This window comes from Phalacrocorax carbo, chromosome 8 (genome assembly GCF_963921805.1).
Source record: "Phalacrocorax carbo chromosome 8, bPhaCar2.1, whole genome shotgun sequence".
NCBI classification, from domain to species: Eukaryota; Metazoa; Chordata; class Aves; order Suliformes; family Phalacrocoracidae; genus Phalacrocorax; species Phalacrocorax carbo.
This window is the reverse complement of record NC_087520.1, coordinates 11,904,675-11,924,946: the sequence shown is the minus strand read 5'-3', so window position 1 is coordinate 11,924,946 and position 20,272 is coordinate 11,904,675. Positions and strand designations below refer to the sequence as shown.

Below are 20,272 nucleotides of genomic sequence, written 5' to 3'. Positions count from 1 at the left end.
AGATTTAGACAGGATATAAGGAGGAAATTTTTTACAATGAGCATGGTGAAACACTGGAACAGGGTGCCCAGAGAGGTAGTGGAGGCCCCATCCCTAGAAACATTTAAGGTCAGATTGGACAGGGCTCTGAGCAACCTGATCTAAAGATGTCCATGCTTACTGCAGCAGGGTTGGACTAGGTGACCTCTAAAGGTCCCTTCCAGCCCAAACCATTCTGTGATTCTATTATATACTTCTATCTGAAGAAAAAAAATATTTGAATAGCAACAGCCCATATTAGTCTAGATATAGCTTTTGAAGTCCATCTAATACTTACTGGCACTTGAAATCTGCCATCCTTTTGTTCGGCTCCATTGGGGTGCCCCCATCTGCAATTATACCTTGCTGTCCACTTGTACAACTGTAATAAGATGAGACCAAACGTGTAGTTTCTATGTTTCTGAGAAGACTGTTGTACACCGGTCCATCAGACAGTCGGAGTTCTGCCTCAGACCTCACTTAGTCATGCTAATGTTTGTGAATTCTCTGTTAGAACCTACTTAAGAATGATCCTTGTGCTGTGCTGCTTTACAGTGCTGTTTGACCGGTCTGTTGACATTCCTGTCAGGAGGTGAGAAAGTTTTTGGTTATGTCCTTTCAACACTGGATTGAGAAAAAAGTACTGTAGCATTCCCTGATGTTAGTTATGAATGCTGGTTCCTGCGAAATTCTGACATTGCTGAGCAGCCTTTCTTTATTTCTTTGTTTGCAACCATGCTCTCCATTGAAAGAAAAGATAATAGATACACTAGATGTGTCAGGAAATTGCTTTGTTATTCTGATGACAACCTATTCAATCTTCTGGCCTTGTATTCTGGTATTGCAAGGTCCAGCCCTCCCTTTATAGAATCATAGAATCACTAAGGTTGGAAAAGACCTTTAGGATCATCAAGTCCAACCGTCAACCCAACACCACCATGCCTCTGAAACACTGTCCCTAAGTGCCACGACTACATGTGTTTTGAACACCTCCAGGGATGGTGACTCCACCACCTCTCTGGGCAGCCTGGTCCAGTGCCTGACCACTCTTCAAGCAAAGAAATTATTTCTAATATCCAATCTAAACCTCCCCTGATGCAGCTTGAGGCCATTTCCTCTTGCCCTATCACCTGTGACTTGGGAGAAGAGACCGACCCCCACCTCGCTACAACCTCCTCTCAGGTAGTTGTAGAGAGCGATAAGGCCTCCCCTCAGCCTCCTCTTCTCCATGCTAAACAACCCCAACTCCCTCAGCCGCTCCTCATGAGACTTGTTCTCCAGACCCTTCCCCAGATTTGTTGCCCTTCTCTGGACACACTCCAGCACCTCAGTGTCCTCCTTCTCCTGAGGGGCCCAAAACTGAACACAGTATTTGAGGTGCGGCCTCACCAGTGCCGAGCACAGGGGCACGATCACTGCCCTACCCCTGCTGGCCACACTAAGCCTGACACAAGCCAGGATGCCATTGGCCTTCTTGGCCACCTGGGCACACTGCTGGCTCATGTTCAGCCGGCTGTCAACCAGCACCCCTGCGTCCCTCTCCGCCGGGCAGCTCTCCAGCCACTCTTCCCTAAGCCCGTGACATTGCATGGGGTTGTTGTGACAGAAGTGCAAGACCTGGCAGTTGGCCTTGTTAAACCTCATACAGTTGACCTTGGCCCATCAATCAAGCCTGTTCAGATCCCTCTGCAGAGCCTTCCTACCCTCAACCAGATCAACACTCCCGCCCAATTTAGTGTCATCTGCTAACTTAATGAGGGTGCACTCAGTTCCCTCATCCAGATAATTGATAAAGATATTAAACAAGACTGGCCCAAGCACTGAGCCCTGGGGAACCCTGCTTATGACCAGCCACCAACTGGATGTAGCTCCGTTCACCACAACTCTCTGGGCTTGGCCATCCAGCCATTTTTTCATCTAGCAAAGAGTACACCCATCCAAGCCATGAGCCGCCAGCTTCTCTAGGAGAATGCTGTGGGAGACAGTGTCAAAGGCTTTGCTAAAGTCCAGGTAGACAACATCCACAGCCTTTCCCTCATCCACCAGGTGGGTCACCTGGTCATAGAAGGAGATCAGGTTGGTCAGGCAGGACCTGCCTTTCGTGAACCCATGCTGGCTGGGCCTGATCTCCTGGTTGTCTCACACTTGGCTGGTGAGCTCACTCAAGATGAACCTCTCCATAACCTTCCCTGGTACCGAGGTCAGGCTGACTGGCCTGTAGTTCCACGGATCTTCCTTCCAGACCTTCTTGTAGATGGGCATCACATCAGCAAGCCTCCAGTTGTCTGAGACCTCCCCTGTTAACCAGGATTGCTGACAAATGATGGAGAGTGGCTTGGCAACCTCTTCCGCCAGCCATCTGGCCCATTAGACTTGTGAGTGTCCAGGTGACACAGCATGTCATACACTGCTTCCTCCTGGATTATGGGGGGGGTTATTTTTCTCTCTGTCCCTGTCTTCCAGCTCAGGGCACTGAATGCCCTGGGGGTAACTGGTCTGACTATTAAAGACTGAGGCAAAGAAGGCATTAAATACCTTGGCCTTTTCCTCATCCTTGGTGGCAATGTTCCTCCCCGCATCAAATAAATGATGGAGATTCTCCTTGGCTCTCTTTTTGTTTTTAATCTATTTGTAAAAACATTTTTTGTTATCTCTTACAACAGTGGCCAGGTTGAGTTCTAGCTGGGCTTTTGCCTTTATAATTTTCCCTCTGCATGATCTAATGAGATCCCTGTACTCTTCTTGAGTTGCCTGCCCCTTCTTTCAAAAGTCATAGACTCTTCTTTTTTTCCTTAGTCCCAGCAAAAGCTCCCCATTCAGCCCAGCCAGACATTTTCCCCACCAGTTCATCTTATAGCACATGGGGACAGCCTGCTCCTGTGTCTTTAAGAATTCCTTCTTGAAGAATGCCCAGCCTTCCTGGACTGCTTTGCTCTTCAGGACTGTCTCCCAAGGGACTCTCCCAACCAGTGTCCTGAACAGGCCAAAGTCTGCCCTCCAGAAGTCTGTGGTAGTGGTTTTGCTGACCCCACTCTTTATTTCACCAAGAACTGAGAACTCTTATCATTTCATGGTCGCTAAGCCCAAGGCGGTCAGCAGGACCGCCACATCTCCCACCAGGCCGTCTCTGTTTGTAAACAGCAGGTCAAGCGAGGCACCTCCTCTGGTAGGCTCACTTCCCAGCTGTGCCAGGAAGTTATCTTCCACACACTCCAGGAGCCTCCTAGACTGTTTCCTCTCTGCTGTGTTGTATTTCCAGCAGACATCTGGTAAGTTGAAGACCCCCACGAGACCAAGGGCTAGCGATTTTGAGACTTCTGCTGCCCTCTTGCAGAACGCTTCATCTAGCTCTTCATCCTGGTTGGGTGGTCTATAACAGACTCTCAGCAGGGTATCTGCCTTGTTGGCCTTCTCCCTCACCCTTACCCATAAGCACCCAACCTTATCATCACAGCTGAAACACTCCCTAACATACAGAGCTGCCCCACTGCCTCTCCTTCCTTGCCTATCCCTTGTGAAGAGCTTACAGCCATCCATTGCTGCACTCCAGTCATGAGTCATCCCACCGTGTTTCTATGATGGTGACAAAGTCCTAGCTATCCTGCTGCACAATGGCTTCCAGCTCCTCCTGTTTGTTGCCCATGCTGCATGCATTGGTGTAGATGCACTTGAGCCTGGCTATCAATTTCACCCCCAGCCCTGGCATACCACCTCTTGGCTCCTCTCTCGTGAACCTGGTTATATCCCCTTCCCCCTTCAAACCTAGCTTAAAGCCCTCTTGATGAGCCCTGCCAACTCAGAGCGAGAGTCCTTTTCCCTCTTTGAGATAGCTAAACTCCATCTGCTGCCGGCAGGCCCGGTGCCATGTGAACCTCCCCATGATCAAAAAAACCAATTCCACCGATGGCACCAGCTTCTGAGCCATGTGTTAATCAGATGAGTTTTCCTGTTCCTTTCAGTATTCTTCCCTGCCACTGACGGGATTGAGGATATGTATGACCTGGAGGAAGAGCTGTCCTAGCAAAAAGTTTGTTGTTTCCACTCTGCAGCTATGTCAGTTGATTGACTCAAAGATATTACTTTGCCTTACAAGTTTTGCCTTCCTGAGCAAAGGAAGAAAGTTGCCAAAAGCTAGATATAAATAACATGCTGGTCATCCTGTGGAAACTGTACATGTGTGTACTTTGTAAGCGTAAAGTAATGTATCCCTTGTGTGAAAGCAGGGTAAACTGCTGCACAGTACTGCAGGTTGAGAGAGCTCACTTAGCAGGTACTGTGAGGCAGTGAACATGCTGTAAATCTACACCCTGGTTTCTCATGGTCATTTTGGATATGACTACAAGACTATCAAAGTCGATATTCACAGTACAGTACAGTGCGTCTCGCTGTGATATGAGCTGGCTGGTATAACCTTTCTGAACATCCAGTCTTCTTCCAGCATTAGTAATATCTTCCACTGCTTTGAATGTGCCAGTGTCAGAAATCTGTAAGGCAGCTTTTGCAATATATAGGTCACGAAGTTCCTCTCTGTTCCCAGGGTACAAATAATCTTCCAAGTGACCAATGTTTCAGGAACCTGGAGTCTTATTGGAATTTTTACTGCAGGTGTTTGCAGGAACATCTGACCTGAGGGCAAGTAAAACCTGTTCCCCTTTACCATGCATACAACTCCGTGGCCTCCTCCCTTATATGTTACAAATGTTCTGTGGTGTCTAATCCTCATTCTTTTTTCTTCCCAAGATGTGTAAGTGATCCCCTGAAGTTGCTTTGAGCTCTGACGTAGGCTTTGCCAGTGGCAAAAGGAGAAGGGTTCGTCTAGTGGAGTCCAGAAGTTAATCAGATTTTTAACCCTTAGGCCTGATAGGAGGTATGGCTTTCACAAAGCTCTGATTTCTTGGGGCGTAGGGTCTCCTGTTACAATAACTCCTGTCAATTTCATGGATTTGTTTGAGAAGTTTACTTGATTTACTTATTTGTTAGAATTATATGTAATTAATGAGGCCTTCTTTAGGGTTCCATCCTCTACTTACTGCTGGGTTCTCATCTCTTCTGTCTCACAAATATACTTTTCAAGCTGCCATTAAATCCTATGCAATTTTTATCTTCTTTTAACTCAGAGTTTAAATCAGAGTTAACAAGATAGATCTGTTCCCTAGCCACGCCAGCATCTTCATCAATCTCTTCAAAGTTTGATATCTTGCTATCCTTTTTGGCTTCCAACTTGCCCTCCTCTGAACGCATAAACCCAGGTATTGTTCTCACTGTCCTGGATCAGGCTAAATAAATTACTTTCTCAAGCTGTGGCCAGTAGCAGATGCTTTATAGGAAGATGCCTGGTACCCTGAAGAGTATTTTTCCTTTACTGAAGTGTAAACCCTCCTAATCCAGACCATGTATTTTCCAAGCAGATGAACATTCTGCCAGGATACACGAATGTACCCAGTCATTTTTCTTTTGGTTTGGTAGTCCCTTAGACTTATTAGTATCACGTGTGAGTGAGCAAAAGCTAGCCAACATTGTTTGTCTCTTATTCCAAACCTGTATCATTCCATTACCTCCCTGTTAATGTTAATTGTTTTGATAATTTCAGCATCCTTCTGCAAGCTTAAATCCACCTCCCCAGCTTACCTTCCCTTCTGCTGCTTGAGTCAGGTTCTGGGTGTCATCTTTCCAGCTTCTGTATTCATCCTTAAGATCTCAGCTGAGCTTTCCTCCTTCCTCCCTACCATCCAGTCTGCTCTCGTTGCCTCTTTCGTATACGTTGTCCATTCTTGATTCTGTGTTATTCCTTAGTGTCTGTCCTATCTAAAAATGTGTTCATTCTACAAAACAATGCTGTTAAAGCTTTATGCAGTTCTCCTCGGTTGTTCTGTACTCTTCTTTTATGTGCCTCTCAACAGTAAGTTCAAGGCTGGCGTGCTGTTTGACTGATGTTCTTTGCCTAGCAAGCTGTGTATGCTCACTGTGCTCATATGTTAAGAGATCCTTAAAGGGTGTTATGGGCCTCCTGTGACAACTGTTGTGAACGTGCTGTACTGTGCTTGCAGGGAGGCTTGAGCCTGTAAGTGTGTAGACCCAAGAGTTCTCAAAACTCCAGGCAAATCAGATCTGGAGACTTGCTTAAAGCACTTTTTAGATGTGTCATGGTAGTAGAAGAGAGAGGGAATGTAACAATTTGGTAGAAGAGATGGGAAGCAGAATAACACAGAGAGGGTGGACTGCCTTTTAAGTGCCTAAAGCCAGGCAATAAATGTGGCTGGAAGCCATTGATTGCTTTCTGTAGTGTCTTTGCCTAATCCTAGCTTCGTTATGCCATGTAAAACTTAATTTGTGGGGTTTGGGTGTTACGTGATTAAAATGGCAGTCTGAGAGGAGAGGACCCTGCCATGACATCCACTTTCCACTGAGTTATTTAAAAAAATAGATTTTTATTTTTCTAATCCTGTGATGGGTCATCATTTTAATACTAGTAAATATTTCTCATTGTAAGAACAAATTTCCTTTTATAGTATCCACAAGCCGCTGTTTTTGCTGAATCCAGCATAGAGCTATTTCCTATTTCTAATTGTTCACTCAAACTCAGCAGTTCTTACGTGTTCATTTGCCCGCCCTTCCTTCCTTCCTTCCTTCCTTCCTTCCTTCCTTCCTTCCTTCCTTCCTTCCTTCCTTCCTTCCTTCCTTCCTTCCTTCCTTCCTTCCTTCCTTCCTTCCTTCCTTCCTTCCTTCCTTCCTTCCTTCCTTCCTTCCTTCCTTCCTTCCTTCCTTCCTTCCTTCCTTCCTTCCTTCCTTCCTTCCTTCCTTCCTTCCTTCCTTCCTTCCTTCCTTCCTTCCTTCCTTCCTTCCTTCCTTCCTTCCTTCCTTCCTTCCTTCCTTCCTTCCTTCCTTCCTTCTTTCCTTCCTTCCTTCCTTCCTTCCTTCCTTCCTTCCTTCCTTCCTTCCTTCCTTCCTTCCTCCCTCCCTCCCTCCCTCCCTCCCTCCCTCCCTCCCTCCCTCCCTCCCTCCCTTCTTTTCTTTCTTTCTTTCTTTTCTTTCTTTCTTTCTTTCTTTTCTTTCTTTCTTTCTTTTCTTTCTTTCTTTTCTTTCTCAGCTTTTTTAGCCTTGTTGATCTATTATTGTGACTTTGGCGAGACGACGCCAGCTTTCAGTGTTTAATGGGCTGTGAGCAGGAATGATCAACTACTTCCTCTGCCTGAGAGACCATGATGTCATCAGCTACTCTGGGTTGTTTTACCATCTGCTGCTGCTGTTGCTTTGGTGTATGTGGAAAGAATGTAAACACCACTTTCCAGATGTTCTCGGGGCAGCTGGAGAGCCATAAATGGACTGTTTGGTTCAGGAATATTACTAATCTGTTTGGGAGATGGCAGTGAATAGAGTCATAAAAACATATCGCTCCAATGCATATCCTGTGCAGCATGCTCTGTCAAGTGTGTCACAGTGGGTTGTTGGAACAGTTAAGTGATTACGTAGCATATTCAGGACTTGAGCTGGGTAGGTGAACTCTCTTTATACACACTCTCCTTCCCTCTCCTACCCTTCCTTCCTCCAGCTTCAACTCCTGAATGAAACACAGCAACAGTGTCCTTCTAATCTCAAGCAAGGCAAATGCTGTTTTATTCACCCAGAGTGCCTCCAAATTGTGAGTGATCTCAATAGATGAAGAGCGAAGAAAAGAAAGATGATCTAGTTTTTAAACTCTCAGTGTAATATTTGGTGTTTGCTAATATTTACTTCTGAATAACCATGGGGGTATTTCATCTTGGTGCAGTAAAGAATAGGAATTTGGAAGCCGGTATCTCTCATGCCTCTCCAGGGCTGGAAAAACCATCAAATCTCACCCACTCATGGTATATATAAAAAAAATCCATTTGGGGGGAGAACCAGTCACATCCTTCTTTAGGGTGTGTGTATGTTTTTAATGCATTAATTTTTATTGAGTGGTGGAAGAACTGATGTCAGAACTGTATTGCAGCTGGACATGCAGGAACACAAGGTTGTAGGAAATAATACAGCTAACATCATAAGGGCAGTGAAAGTTTAACCATGGAGAGTTTAAAATAGCAGAGCTGAGCCATATGGATATTAAAAGATATGACTGAATCAAAACAACAGTCTAATATTAAACTAGATTTTGCTGAGGGAGTAGCAAACTTTTTGGGTTAATTTCTCTTGTGTATCCAGTGTCCAAGGGTAGGACTCAACACCTTGATTTCTGACTATGGTATTGTCAATTTATGGCTATTGCAGGATACAAACAAAAAAGGGCAATATAGGTTGTCTCTCACTGTTTTCTTGCTAGGCCTCTTTATTCAGGAGTCTGTAGATATTCTTTTCCTTTTAAGGTGGTCTATAAACTTGTCCAGCATGACTTCTTCCCTGGCACCTCTCACAGTTCAGATTACACAGATCCGTGACAGCAAGGGGGAGGGAGGCAGAAAGAAGGCTTTGGAAATTGGAGCCAAGAAGGAGCGCAGTTACATAATTCTACAAAAGAAAAAGGAGTTTTTTGTTTTGTTTTTCCTTCTCATATCCTTCTGCAAAGTGAAAAAAACGTTGTTGGAAGGCTGGATGGAAAAACTTCAGCAGCATTCATCCCTGTGGGGACATGAAATGTATTGACATGTTCCACCTGTTTTATGGCTGTTGCTTTTCCTCTTTCAGGTTTGACATCTACAGGAAGGTGCCAAAAGACCTTACACAGCCAACCTACACAGGGGCTATTAGTAAGTAACACTTCTTTTTGATGTCCTTGCATATCCCTGGTCTAAAATTAAAGATCAGTTGGCTTCTCTGTCTCCAGGGAATTTTTTTAAAGGGATATTAAACACTGGAAAGGGTATCCTTTGTTGCTGAGACAGCTCATTTTGCCCAATCTGTCAAGTTGTACTAAACAGTGGAGTAGTTTGCATGGATTCAGAATCTCAACAACAAAAAGCCGTAAAGATATATTGTCATGAAAGGGAGCTCCTAAAAGCTAGCACTGAAATACCCACTCTGCTAACTACTGAAGTAGCTAAAGAGCTTTTTGCTAGTGTCTTCCCAAGAACAGAAGCTGTGAGTCTGCTCCAAACACTGGAGGGGGTGATGACTGGTAGATTTCTTACCTCTCTCTGATAGGCATCCCCTCAGTCAATGTGAAAAACAGCCGGTAATGGTTGCATTCACAATTAGTATAGCCAGGTGTTTGATTGCTGAAGAGACTTGAGGAACCAAACTACTGCAAACAGGGAATCCAGGTTCTGGATCAGTAATGAGCAGTATGGGTGGCAATATGCTGTGGCCAGTGGTGAAGATGATTTGGGAAACGTGTTATTTCTCTCACAGCATATTCAGTGGATTCATCTGATGTTGCAGGTGGGACTAATGAGCAGAGATCTTTTTTTGTTGTTATTTGTCATTCTTTTAAAGAAGAAAAATTGATTGGTCAGAAACCACTGATAGTGATCCGCTCTCACTCCTGTGTATCAATACCTAAACTTTGGGTGATACAAATCTCTTGCCTTGGGCCCCTTTTCCTTCCTTCCTCCTCCTGAGGGATGCGGTAGACTGAGTAATACAATTTCACACAATTATATGCAGTGAGCGCACTGCGGAGTGGTAAACATTGATCAGGTTGATCCTGCCCGGCCTGTAATTAGGGAACTCATGCAGCTTTCCTGTTCCATTGAACAGTGACTTCCTTTGATGATGTAGCTGTGCTCCATTCATCCATTCTTGTAGATGGGTCAGTAGCCTTGTATGTCACTGCTGACATGAGTGATGTCATACCCCTTGGTGACAGCAGGCATCAAATAGAACGGAGTCAGTATCAGTGAATCAATGGGCACAAAGGAAAGCCCTTTTTGAGCGGAAGAAACTCCACACTCCTTACTGTCAGGATGGTCAGAGACTTGAACAGGTTCCCCAGGGTGGTGTAGCGTCTCTATCTTTGGAGATACTCAGAACTAACTAGACCTGGCCCTGAGCAACCTGCTTTAGCTGACCCTGCTTTGAGCAGGGGGGTTGGACAGGATTATCTCCAGAAGTTCCTGCCAGCCCCAACTATTCTGTGCTTCTGTGAAGATAGCACATTACTCTAAATATTTACTTTCAGAGAGTCCTTGTCCTCTGCATTCTCCTGACCGCTGAATTACTTGTAGGTTGACTCCCTTCTAGGTTTGCTGAAACTGTAAACAAAGGGCTTGAATAAAACTGTCTGCTAATTTAGAGGCGTATGAGATTTAGTGTTTTGAAAGAACACTTTGAACTTGTTAGTGATCCTGCCTTCTCTTCTGTTTTGGAAACTAAGAGTTCCCACAGTATAGCTGGGCTCCCTTTGAGAATTTGTCTTGTTATGAATCACCTGCAAAAGAGTATGTTTTAGAAACAAAAAAACCATCAAAGGCCATCCAGTGTTAGGCTTTCTGATCTGCAGTAAACAGCTCAAGTGATAAGTCTTTTGTGGGAAGGTTTGAAGGCTGTGACTCTTACTTAAAATTAGCTGACTTATTTCTCTCTACTGTTATTTGCAGCTTCTCAGGCTTTGATTTTCTTCTCTAACTGGTTCTCCTTCTTTTTGTCAGAGTGTTTTTAGGCAGGGTGATATAAGCTTTTGAACCACACAGCCAACAAACTCTGGTGGCTTTGCATGTGAGGATCTTGTGTGCAGCTTTCCTAATGGGCTTTCTGTCTGACCAAGCCTGTGACTTGTAATTTGAAAGCTAGGAATCTTGCATGTTCTAGGAGGCCGTGAATGAGAACAGCCCATTGCCATGCCAGTCTGGAGCCTGGGAAGGTTGCATGATTTTGTGAAAAATACTTTATGGAAGTCAGCTTGTAATAACATTAGGGGCTTGGGGATAGGGGAAGTTTCTGCCTCATAAAAAAATCCTTTAGGGTCTAGTAAATGTGTGAAACAACTATGGCTGCTACTGTATTTTGGCTTTCTTTAAGTCTTTCAAGGTTTACAGGGCAGGTATAAAAAGTCCATAGTAGCTGACTATTAATTTAGGCCCTTCCCACATGATTTCTGCTGAAAATTTAGTCCAGTATCAGTTCTGGTGCTAAAGGCTTTCAGGAATAGGAATGGATTTACTTCAGGATTCCTTCAGTTGGTTTTGCGTTGTAAAAAGGCCTTTTTTTAAAAAAGTTTGAGGTTTATTGGCAAAGAAGGATTAGATCAGACTGCAGAAGAAAAGAGATGGAAGGTACTAGCTCTGCTTCTGACCACCAGGGCTAAAGTAGCCATCTCCTCTGGGAAAGAAGCAGGTCAGGGAGAATAAGTGTTAGGGTATTTTGGTGGAGAAGAGCAGGCAGTCTTCACCAGAGACAAGTTCAGAAGCCAACTGCAAGGTTATTGAGTCTTTCTGTTATGTACGGATTTGTATTTCAAAAGTTGCAGTGAACGTGGCATACAAGGTATTTCAAATCTGTGTAGCAACCCTTCTGGCTATCAAAAATTAGTAGGAATGAAAGAAGCAAGAACAGTCCACTGCAGTTTAGTAGAGTGAGGTTTGTATAGAACAACATACCCAATGCTGTGGACTCTGAAAAGTGTACAGAAGTTACTCATTCCTTTTTCTCAATAAAAATCTCTTCTTTTGGGCAGCATTGCGATCCATGTGCCACTCAGCAAGTCATGGCATTGTTGTCCCTCTTCCACCAGATGCTTCTGCCAGACTTTTCAGGCCTTCCCACCCCTATGTCGTGTGTCTGTGATGCCAGCACATGGCCATTCTAACAGACCTGACTAATGTGGTGACAACTTGGCCATGTTTGGATATGTATGTAGACAGCAGCAGCACATGCCCTGGCTGGCTGACAGTTGGCATCTGGCTGGAGAGGAGCAGTCTGACTTCTTGAGAGAGGGGCCTGCAACTCAGACAGCTGCTGTAGCAATCCTGCTATTTAACAGTGAGTGGATGCATAGTTTGCATGCACATGTTGTATGCACACATGGTAATGTTATCCAGAAATACTCTATGCTCTTTGGAGGCTGGAGTTTTAAATACACATCAGGAAATATCAAAGTTATGATTCACATGGCATCTGTAAAAAGACCCGTTCCTTGCACTTCATAGCAGTTTTCTCCATTGAACAATAAATACTACTAATTTTATGCCTTAATATAGACATGGATCCATGTTCTCAGTCTGTATGATGCGTTAAACACTGCATTTCTTTCATTTCTTGTGGGGTGGGGAGGAAGAGTCAGGAATGTACATAGATGGGGTATGTATCAGAAGGGATATGTACAAGAAGGTTATGTTGTCAAAACTAGTGCAGGGGAAAAAGCTTGCGAGAATTTCCCATTCTTTGGGGATTGCTGATTAGCCAACAACAGTGTGTTCCAGTGTGACTAACACCAGCAACCTTTGATGTATTGATCATGTTATGATATTAGAGTTTTAAGAAACCTGTCTTAGATGGTCCTTTGAGCTCTGGGAACATCGCAGTGCTCTTGCAGTTAAGCTAAGCTCTATGCATTAATTGTTTTATTCTGTCTGATCCTAGCCTTTAATCTGCTTTCCCAAATATAATACAGTTGTCAAATGTGGGTGGCAGGAACTGCACATTTGCATGGAAGCAAGTAAAGGCCTTCACTATGAAATAAGTAGCTGAAGCACTGTGTGCATAAATTCTTATGCTGGGAACATCATATATGCCTGCAACTCCACACTAAGAAAAGGAGCTCACATTCTGTGTCTGAAAAAATTTTGGCCCAAGAGGCAGTTTAACGCGTAAGACTTTCACATAAATCTCATGCCAAAGACACCCCCTGCCCTGAATATGTTTGTGTACAGGAAGAGTTTAACACAAGAGTGGCCATGCTGGCTAGGTCAGTGCAGATGTCCATGTAGCCTGGTATCCTCCTGCCAGGAGTGGTCAGCAGCAGATGACTGAGAAGGAGCATGAGGACAGGATAAACATGTCGTGAAGCTTTGGTCAGTTGGCAGTTCTGAACCTCTTGGGCTAGAGGTGGTTCATTTGTGTTTAGTAGCCCTCAATGGATTTCTTCCTCAGGGTGTGTCTGATTCCTTTTTGAAATCTTATAGACCTTTTTTTTGTTAAAACATCCCCACCATCCATGGTCAAAATTTTTCAGAATTTACTTAGGTGTTGTATAAAGGAAACCCCTTGTTTTTAACCTCCCCCTTCCCTCCCATTCCCATACTGGAAGAGACAGTGAGTGGTTGTTCCCCATTCATCTCCTTCAGGCTGCTCGTGATTTTATAGACCCTCATATAGACCCTGACCTATAGACCTGTCATGCCCACCCTCACTAATCTCTTTTACAGGTTGAAAACTATTTAGTTTGAAGACTGGCAAAAGCATTGAAGAGCTTTGAAAGTCAGTCCCTGCCAGGTGTTTCAGGGCATTCTTCCAGGATTTTTTTAGATATAGGTTAGTGGAATTTTGCTGTACTTTATTTAGTAAGTATCATCACAAGCCTTCACTGCAACAGCTGGATTGGAAGATGGACTCAAGGGAGCAAATACTAAGTATACTGGAAAAGGATAAGGTAATTTGATGATGGAAATGGCAGAGAAGAAATTTTAAAAATTGAAAAAGGGAGAGAAAGCTCCGGGAGAGAAATTACAGTTAGTAGTACTGGGCTTGCATAGAGAGGTCTAGCTGATGCTGTGGAAAGCCTTTAGAGGATGATAACAAGCAGAGAGGAATATGAGAAGCAATTAAAGGAGAAAGGATTGTCTTTATGTCAAATGCTCTCCCCTGCATACTGCCAATGATCAGAGATCTTGTGTCTCTGCTGTTTGGTGATTAACAGTAAGAAACACTGAATCAACTAGTCTTGTGCCAAGGTTGCTAGTTTTGTGCTCTTATGTAGATTTATATGTTCTCGTAAGAATTTGCTGCTGTGCTTTCCTCCCCCAGGCTGCAGGGTGCACCGTGCCAGTGGCTTAGCTGTGTTACAGCATTGTTGCTCTTCTGTGTCTTGACAGCCAAGACTTGGAAGCAACTGTGTGACCATCTGAGGTTTCTCTTTAAAAATTAATATCCCCTCTTGCTTCCAATTTTCATACCTGTCTTTGACTTTGTTTTCCCCTTTTTTCCCTTTCTTCATCTTAGCTAATGGATATTTTGGCATCTCTTTTTATGCCTTGCACTTTTCAGAGGGACAGTAAATTAATCCACCCTTCAGATGGCTCTGATGAGGAAGGGGAAGTAACGCATTTCTCTCTACTCAGAACTATAAACTGACTAATCTGAAGAATGAGGCACAAGGCTTTAGGTTACTCGAGGGTCTGTCTCGGTATTTGCCTTAAGTACCTCCTCTTTCCTTCCCTTGCCTCTCACATTCTCTACCAAGGGAGTTCAGACAGGCGCAATTGTATGATGAAATTGCTCCCCAGCCAGTTGTTGCTTGTGCTTCCAGAGGAATGGGCATTCAGGCTGTATAGGTCATGTGGAATAAAGTTGAGGAACAGGGTTTTTCTTGTGTATTTCTCAATCCTAATTAGTGCCTATGGTAAAGTGGTCATTTCCAAAGAGTGCTTGGTCATTGTAACTCTGCTGGGATTGAGGGGTGAGCCAGATTGTACTCCTGTTGTCACAGCCATGGAATAGCATGCCATTTCCTGATTTACTCTCTCATATAGTGATTCATAGTGAACTTGGGTATTTTAATACAAATACACATTGCAGCCCTGTCTCCCTGAGCTGCCGCATCCTTGTCTGCTCCGATCATCCCTGCTCAATAGGATTTACAGCTGGCCTTCCTTCCAACCTCTCCTGTGTGGGTCAGCAACTGTCCCACTGCTGCGTGAATGTCACTGTACAATGTTTTGAATAGTTTCCTGATGAAGAGTAACCAGTAATATGCCAGTTACTTTGGGTCCCCTCCTTTTAACTCTAGGTTGGCATTCTTAGAAAAGACATGGGACTTGTGGTCCAGGTATTTTGCATGTCCTTCACTGGGATTTTCCCCTTTCTGAAGGGTCAATATATCAGCAAATGGAGAAATTAGAGAAGTATCAGGCATTGGCTACACTAGTCCATTATAGCCATGTCTTCGCTGTACCAGCTCTATCTAGTGGGTAGTTCAGGCTGTGAGATGACTTACACATAGCCTTAGAATTTGGCAAAGAACAAAACCGTCTCCTAATCCAGAAAACACCGCATAGCTGATTGTATGCTTTTGAAGCAAGGAGGTGTTGATCCTTTTTCCTTTCTGGAGGTTTTAGTAGTAATAAAATTACATTTGGAGCAAGGGCTCCAAAGAAATTGTATTGTAAGGCAGCTTTGTCAAGAAGGAGGAAGAGCCGGCATTGCGTGCTGGAGGTGGAGAATGCAGGAGCCATAGGGAAGTGGAAATCATGATGGAAAAGGTGACTCAAGAGTTAAGATACCCAACATGATGTCGGGTATTGTCGTGCCATTGAAGGCACTGCTCTGATAGCCTTGTCTGGGTCATTGTCTCTAAAGAGTGTTAGTTCTCAAGTGTGTCTGGGTGGCATATCCATGGGGGGAATAATATGTCTGTGTAAAAACAGTGTGTGTCTTTGTTAGAGATATGAAACTAACCTTTTCCTCTCCTTGCCTCTTTTCCAGTTTCTGTCTGCTGCTGTCTCTTCATACTGTTTCTCTTCCTGTCTGAGCTCACCGGATTCATAGCCACAGAAATGTAAGTAAAAATCATGTTTTCCTTTGCTTGAATGTACGTGCATATATGATTCTTTACAGCTTTACTCTGTTATATTGGAAAAATGTGCCTGTAATTTCACTAGGTCAGTTAGTTGTCTAAGGGTTTTTGGATTCCTTTTGGTTGAGTCCAAATTCTCGGTCATTCTTTCAGCTTTTTAATATACTGATGTATGCTAGGCAAACTTGGTTCTAAAATACTTTTGTTAGAGAAAACTGTTCCAGACCTGCTTGATCCTTTATTAGCTGCATATTGGATTTCTCTGTTGAGCGCAGTAGATACTTTTCATGTGACTACAGATCACACCAAAAGCTTCTGACCCTTTTCAGTTCTCTGGTGATCAGATGTAAAGTATTAAGATAAATGCCAGTCAGTTGCAGTTTCCCTCTTCCTCCTTAGGCTGTTGTCATCTTGTCCTCATCTGAGATTTGTTTTCCCTCTCCTCCTGAATAGGCACTTTCCTCTGTACTTATTTGATTCAAAGTGATTCTCAGACTAGTGTATTTTTCATCAGTGATACCGTAGGTTTAGATGTGTGGTGTCTACTGGTTGAATCCACATGGCCTGTGCTCGGAGACTGTGGGGTCCCATTGCAGGTATGGTGGGATCTCTGACAAGATGTTTTATTTTCCACGCGCTTCCCTGTGGATAAAATGGGTATCACATTCTACCAGTCTTCACTGGATGTTTTGGGAGATGGTTTTTGGAAATAATGAATTGCATAAAATACGAATTATTATTTTAATGTTAATAATATCTTTTTCCTTAACGTCAGAGCAGAATCTCTGATACATGCAGATAGCTTTACTCACGTGTGAATTTTATCTTCTTTCTTTTTGCCTGTTGATCCTTATTTGGAAACTTAGTTAACAGGTTTCGTGCATGAAGACAAGTTGTCCCAAGTTGTTTAAAACAAGTTGGGTTTAAATTCCCGCTTTAAAAAATTGCTCATAGAACAAGCATTTTAGTTAATCAGATTTTTTTTTGCTGTTCTTATGGTCCTCCTGCCTTGAAGTAAACTTTTCTTAGTAACTGTTAACACGGGTACCTTTGTTTTGGGTTCTAGGAAACATTCTCCATCGTCCTGCTGATGTGGCAGTGAGCTCACTGGACTGTGATGCACAGTTCCTGGATAGTTAGGAAGGGTGGAACTTCGGTCAGACTTAAGTGATGGTCCAGATAGCAACAGATGTCACTGCTGAGCAAAAAAGCTCTGAAATGCATGGGCTCATGTGCCATATCTAAATTGACCATGCTTTACGTGGCTTCTGATAACCACATGGCTTTTTCATTGTTTTTGTGCAGCTCTGAGTTGGGTCAAGGATATAGTTTCAAGAATAATTTTAACTTTGAGTAATGTTTAACCTTAAGACAATAGTGTAATCTAGCTCTAGCTAATTTTTTATGCCCATTGCACGTTTACTTCAAAGATGGTATCTTAGGTTTCTTAATCAATTGCTGTTTCTTTGAATGCAGTTCCATGCAGTTGCTTGTAAAATACCAGGGTCACCTTATCAATCCACTTCTCTCAGGAGCTGAGCTTTTGTGATTTTCTTGTTTCAAAAAATAAGGAAAAGCTAGACAAATTGCTTCAAGTAAAATAGTGCTTTTTCTTGCTCTCCTCTTAGATCTTATTCTCTCATCTGGTTTTCTTCTTTATTTTAGTTAATACTCTACCAGAGGAATTAGTAATATTTACCTAATTTTGATCCAATTATTTGAGTGCACATGCCTTCATGTAGTGGTAGTTTCCTGACTAGAGATTTCTTTCTGAACAACAAAATTGTGTGATTCTCTGAGGCTTCGTCATGCTTTTCTCTTAACAAGATGATACATTTTCCACAAAGGTATTAGTGGTGCTATAAGTTCCTGCATGCTTAGCTGACAAGTTTCTCATTAAAACCTCAGAGAGATGGTAAACTGCTCTTCCCAGCAGGAACTGCGTGGGGAGGAGGTGTTTGTAAGCAGTAAAGCAGTAAAATTTTAGAGAGGATGTGATGGAAGAGACTGAGATAAATGAATGCAGGAAACTGATTTGTCATGGACCTTCCGACACAATAGCTCGCAGAATATGAAAACCTCCTTCTGGTGAGTTATAGGTCATCAAAATCTCTCTTGCTGGGAACAGAGCACCCACAGCATTTGTAAATAGGCTTCCCCTGTAAGAGCGGAAACAGTTCAGAAAGTCATATAAAAAAATGCTTCCCAGTTCAGCAACTTCTAAAGTAGAAGTAAACTTTTTTTTTTCCATTTCTTACTCATCGCTTTCTCTTCTGGGAAGCCCAGTACCTTAAAGGTGTTCAAAGATGTTGCAAACCTCTTGTTCTTTTTCAAGTGTGTATTACTGGCAGTGTGCTGCAAGGCAGTATAGTCTCATTGTTTGGAATAAGGGTGCAGAAGTGCAGATGTGTGGAGCTCTGCGTGGTCTGGAACAAACAGTGTGAGAACTCTATGCCACAGTTTGGACTGGGTGGTAGCAAGTAACAGGGGATATACTATCTCACAAAGATATTCTGAGCCTTGTTTGCCCATGAATCGAATACTTTTGAAGATATGGAATATTCCTTATGTGCAAACTGTTCAATTCCCATCAATCTGATTGCAAGCTTCAAGTTTCTTTTGTATTAAGAGCCTCCTACAACAGATATCTCTCCCAGGTTGAAGTTTCCTAGTATCAGCCAGGATCTGAATGAATAACTAGAGCGTGCACTTACATGGGGTGAGCTTTCCTGCTTTGCCACTGCCAGCTGTACTATGAGACTGCATCAGTCTTTCTCCTCTAGTGACGTATTTCCCTTAAAGCAGTCATGCACTTGACAAAGCTGGATTGCAGGGGGATAGCTGCACATTTTTGATGGCAAGGTGGAAACTAGAGTGCTTGTCCTGGTGCCTTACATCAGAGACTTACCAGGTTTGCTGATGTGGACTCATGCTTACCTCGTAGCCCTATTACACCGAGTAATTGTGTGTGGTGTGTGTGCATTGACAGCCTGCTTCAGGGCAAGTCAGCAGCAACCTCAACAGCAGTGGTACCCACAGTTTAACTGTCTGACTCTCACCAACAGGAGGTTTCTTTGGTATCTGCATCTAAAGTGAGAGGTTGGTGTGGTTTGTTGAACTTATGCTGCAACATGAGAAAATAACATCTGCTCTGCACCCTGCTAACCCCCAATACTTGCTAGCTTCTACCCACTGTTGGACTTCCTTTACATTCATGTGACCATATCAACTTAAATTCCTGGTATTACTAGAAATCTCAGTTTGGTCACTCTTGCCCAACTTCAAAGCTGTTTTTCCTTGACCAGCCCATTGCCTTAGCATTTATAGTCTTAACTGCTAAAGACTTGTCTGGGTGGCAGAAAGCCAAGAAATTACACCTTCATCTTGAGGATAACAGTCATAACACTAAAACCAAACATTACCTATGTGGAGAAGGCAGTGTGCATCACAGTAGCTATGTCACAACTCGTGTGGGCATTTCTAATGAGCACTAAGATTGCATCTGTGTATGGGAGCTTACTTCAGTTAGGAACGTGAACTAAGACACTGTGTGAATTACAGCAGACATGCAGGAAGCTCATGTGGCATAGGTAACGCATTATAAATGCACATCCTATTTTGCTGCTGAGTAGCTTCCTGTGTAGACAAGCCCTGAGCAGGGCAGAAAACTCCTAGTTTCCCATCTTCTAGATTTGTTGCGTGACTGTGAGAGGCAGTCCTCTGAGCAGCCATGAAGGAAATCAAAGCTTGGTTCCTAGGTGGGACTGCATCCTTATCAGGAAAAGCACAGTGAAGGTCTGGTGAGGGCAGAGGTCTGTCTTTCTTCCTTTCCTTTCCTCAGCCACAACCCATCATTGCAGCTAAAGGGAGGGCGAGTTTAGTTCTGGAAATCAAGGATCTTCTTGTTTGGTTTTGTGCGCTTCTTTTCTGTCCAGACTGAGAGTGACTGAAAACTTAGTCCAAAACAATAACTTACATCAGCCTCCTCAGTTCTCTAAAAGATGGATAAAGAAAAGGAAGTCTACATTTGGACCTCTGCAAAATTGACAGTATCAAACATGGTTATCCCACTGAACAAATGACTCAAATGGCTGAAGAAATGAAGCTAACGTGTTAGATGTGTCTGGTATTTCCTGGGCAGGATCAGTAGTAGATTGAGAGCTGAGAGTAGATTGAGGGCTAGAAATTGCTTGGCATACCTTTAACGGCCTTCCTCATTCATCTTGCTGTTACATTGCAGATCAAGAACGTAGAAATCACCTATGTCTTTTCTAATTAACTCAGATCAGTGCTAGAAGTTAATAGCTGGCGAGATGATAATCCTGCAGTTTTATCACCGTAATTAGGTCATGAATTATATTCTGCAGGATCAATAAGAGTTTTCCAAGTATTCCATCATTAAGGAGGAAAGATGTAATTAACTAATCTAGTCTGCCTTGCAATGGCGGCCAGGAGAAGGGGTAGGAGGGTATGAATATGGTACTTGTGGTATGAATGTAGCTGCTCAACCATAATTCACCTGCCACAGAACACTGCAGAAAGCAACAGATGATTCCTGGCAGTGTTTTCTTTTTCTTTTCTTTTCTTTTCTTTTTTTTTTTTTTTTAAATG

The 20,272-nt window shown here is 43.3% G+C and overlaps 1 protein-coding gene across 1 annotated transcript in view; it reads left to right on the top strand.

Annotated features, from left to right (window-relative positions):
• Positions 1 to 20,272, top strand: part of ERGIC1 (endoplasmic reticulum-golgi intermediate compartment 1) — a 65,945-nt gene that overhangs the window by 17,932 nt on the left and 27,741 nt on the right. The window contains exons 2-3 of the mRNA XM_064458717.1: positions 8,680 to 8,741; positions 15,571 to 15,643. Of these exons, the coding sequence (XP_064314787.1) occupies positions 8,680 to 8,741; positions 15,571 to 15,643 (135 nt within the window). The remainder of the gene's footprint in view (positions 1 to 8,679; positions 8,742 to 15,570; positions 15,644 to 20,272) is intronic.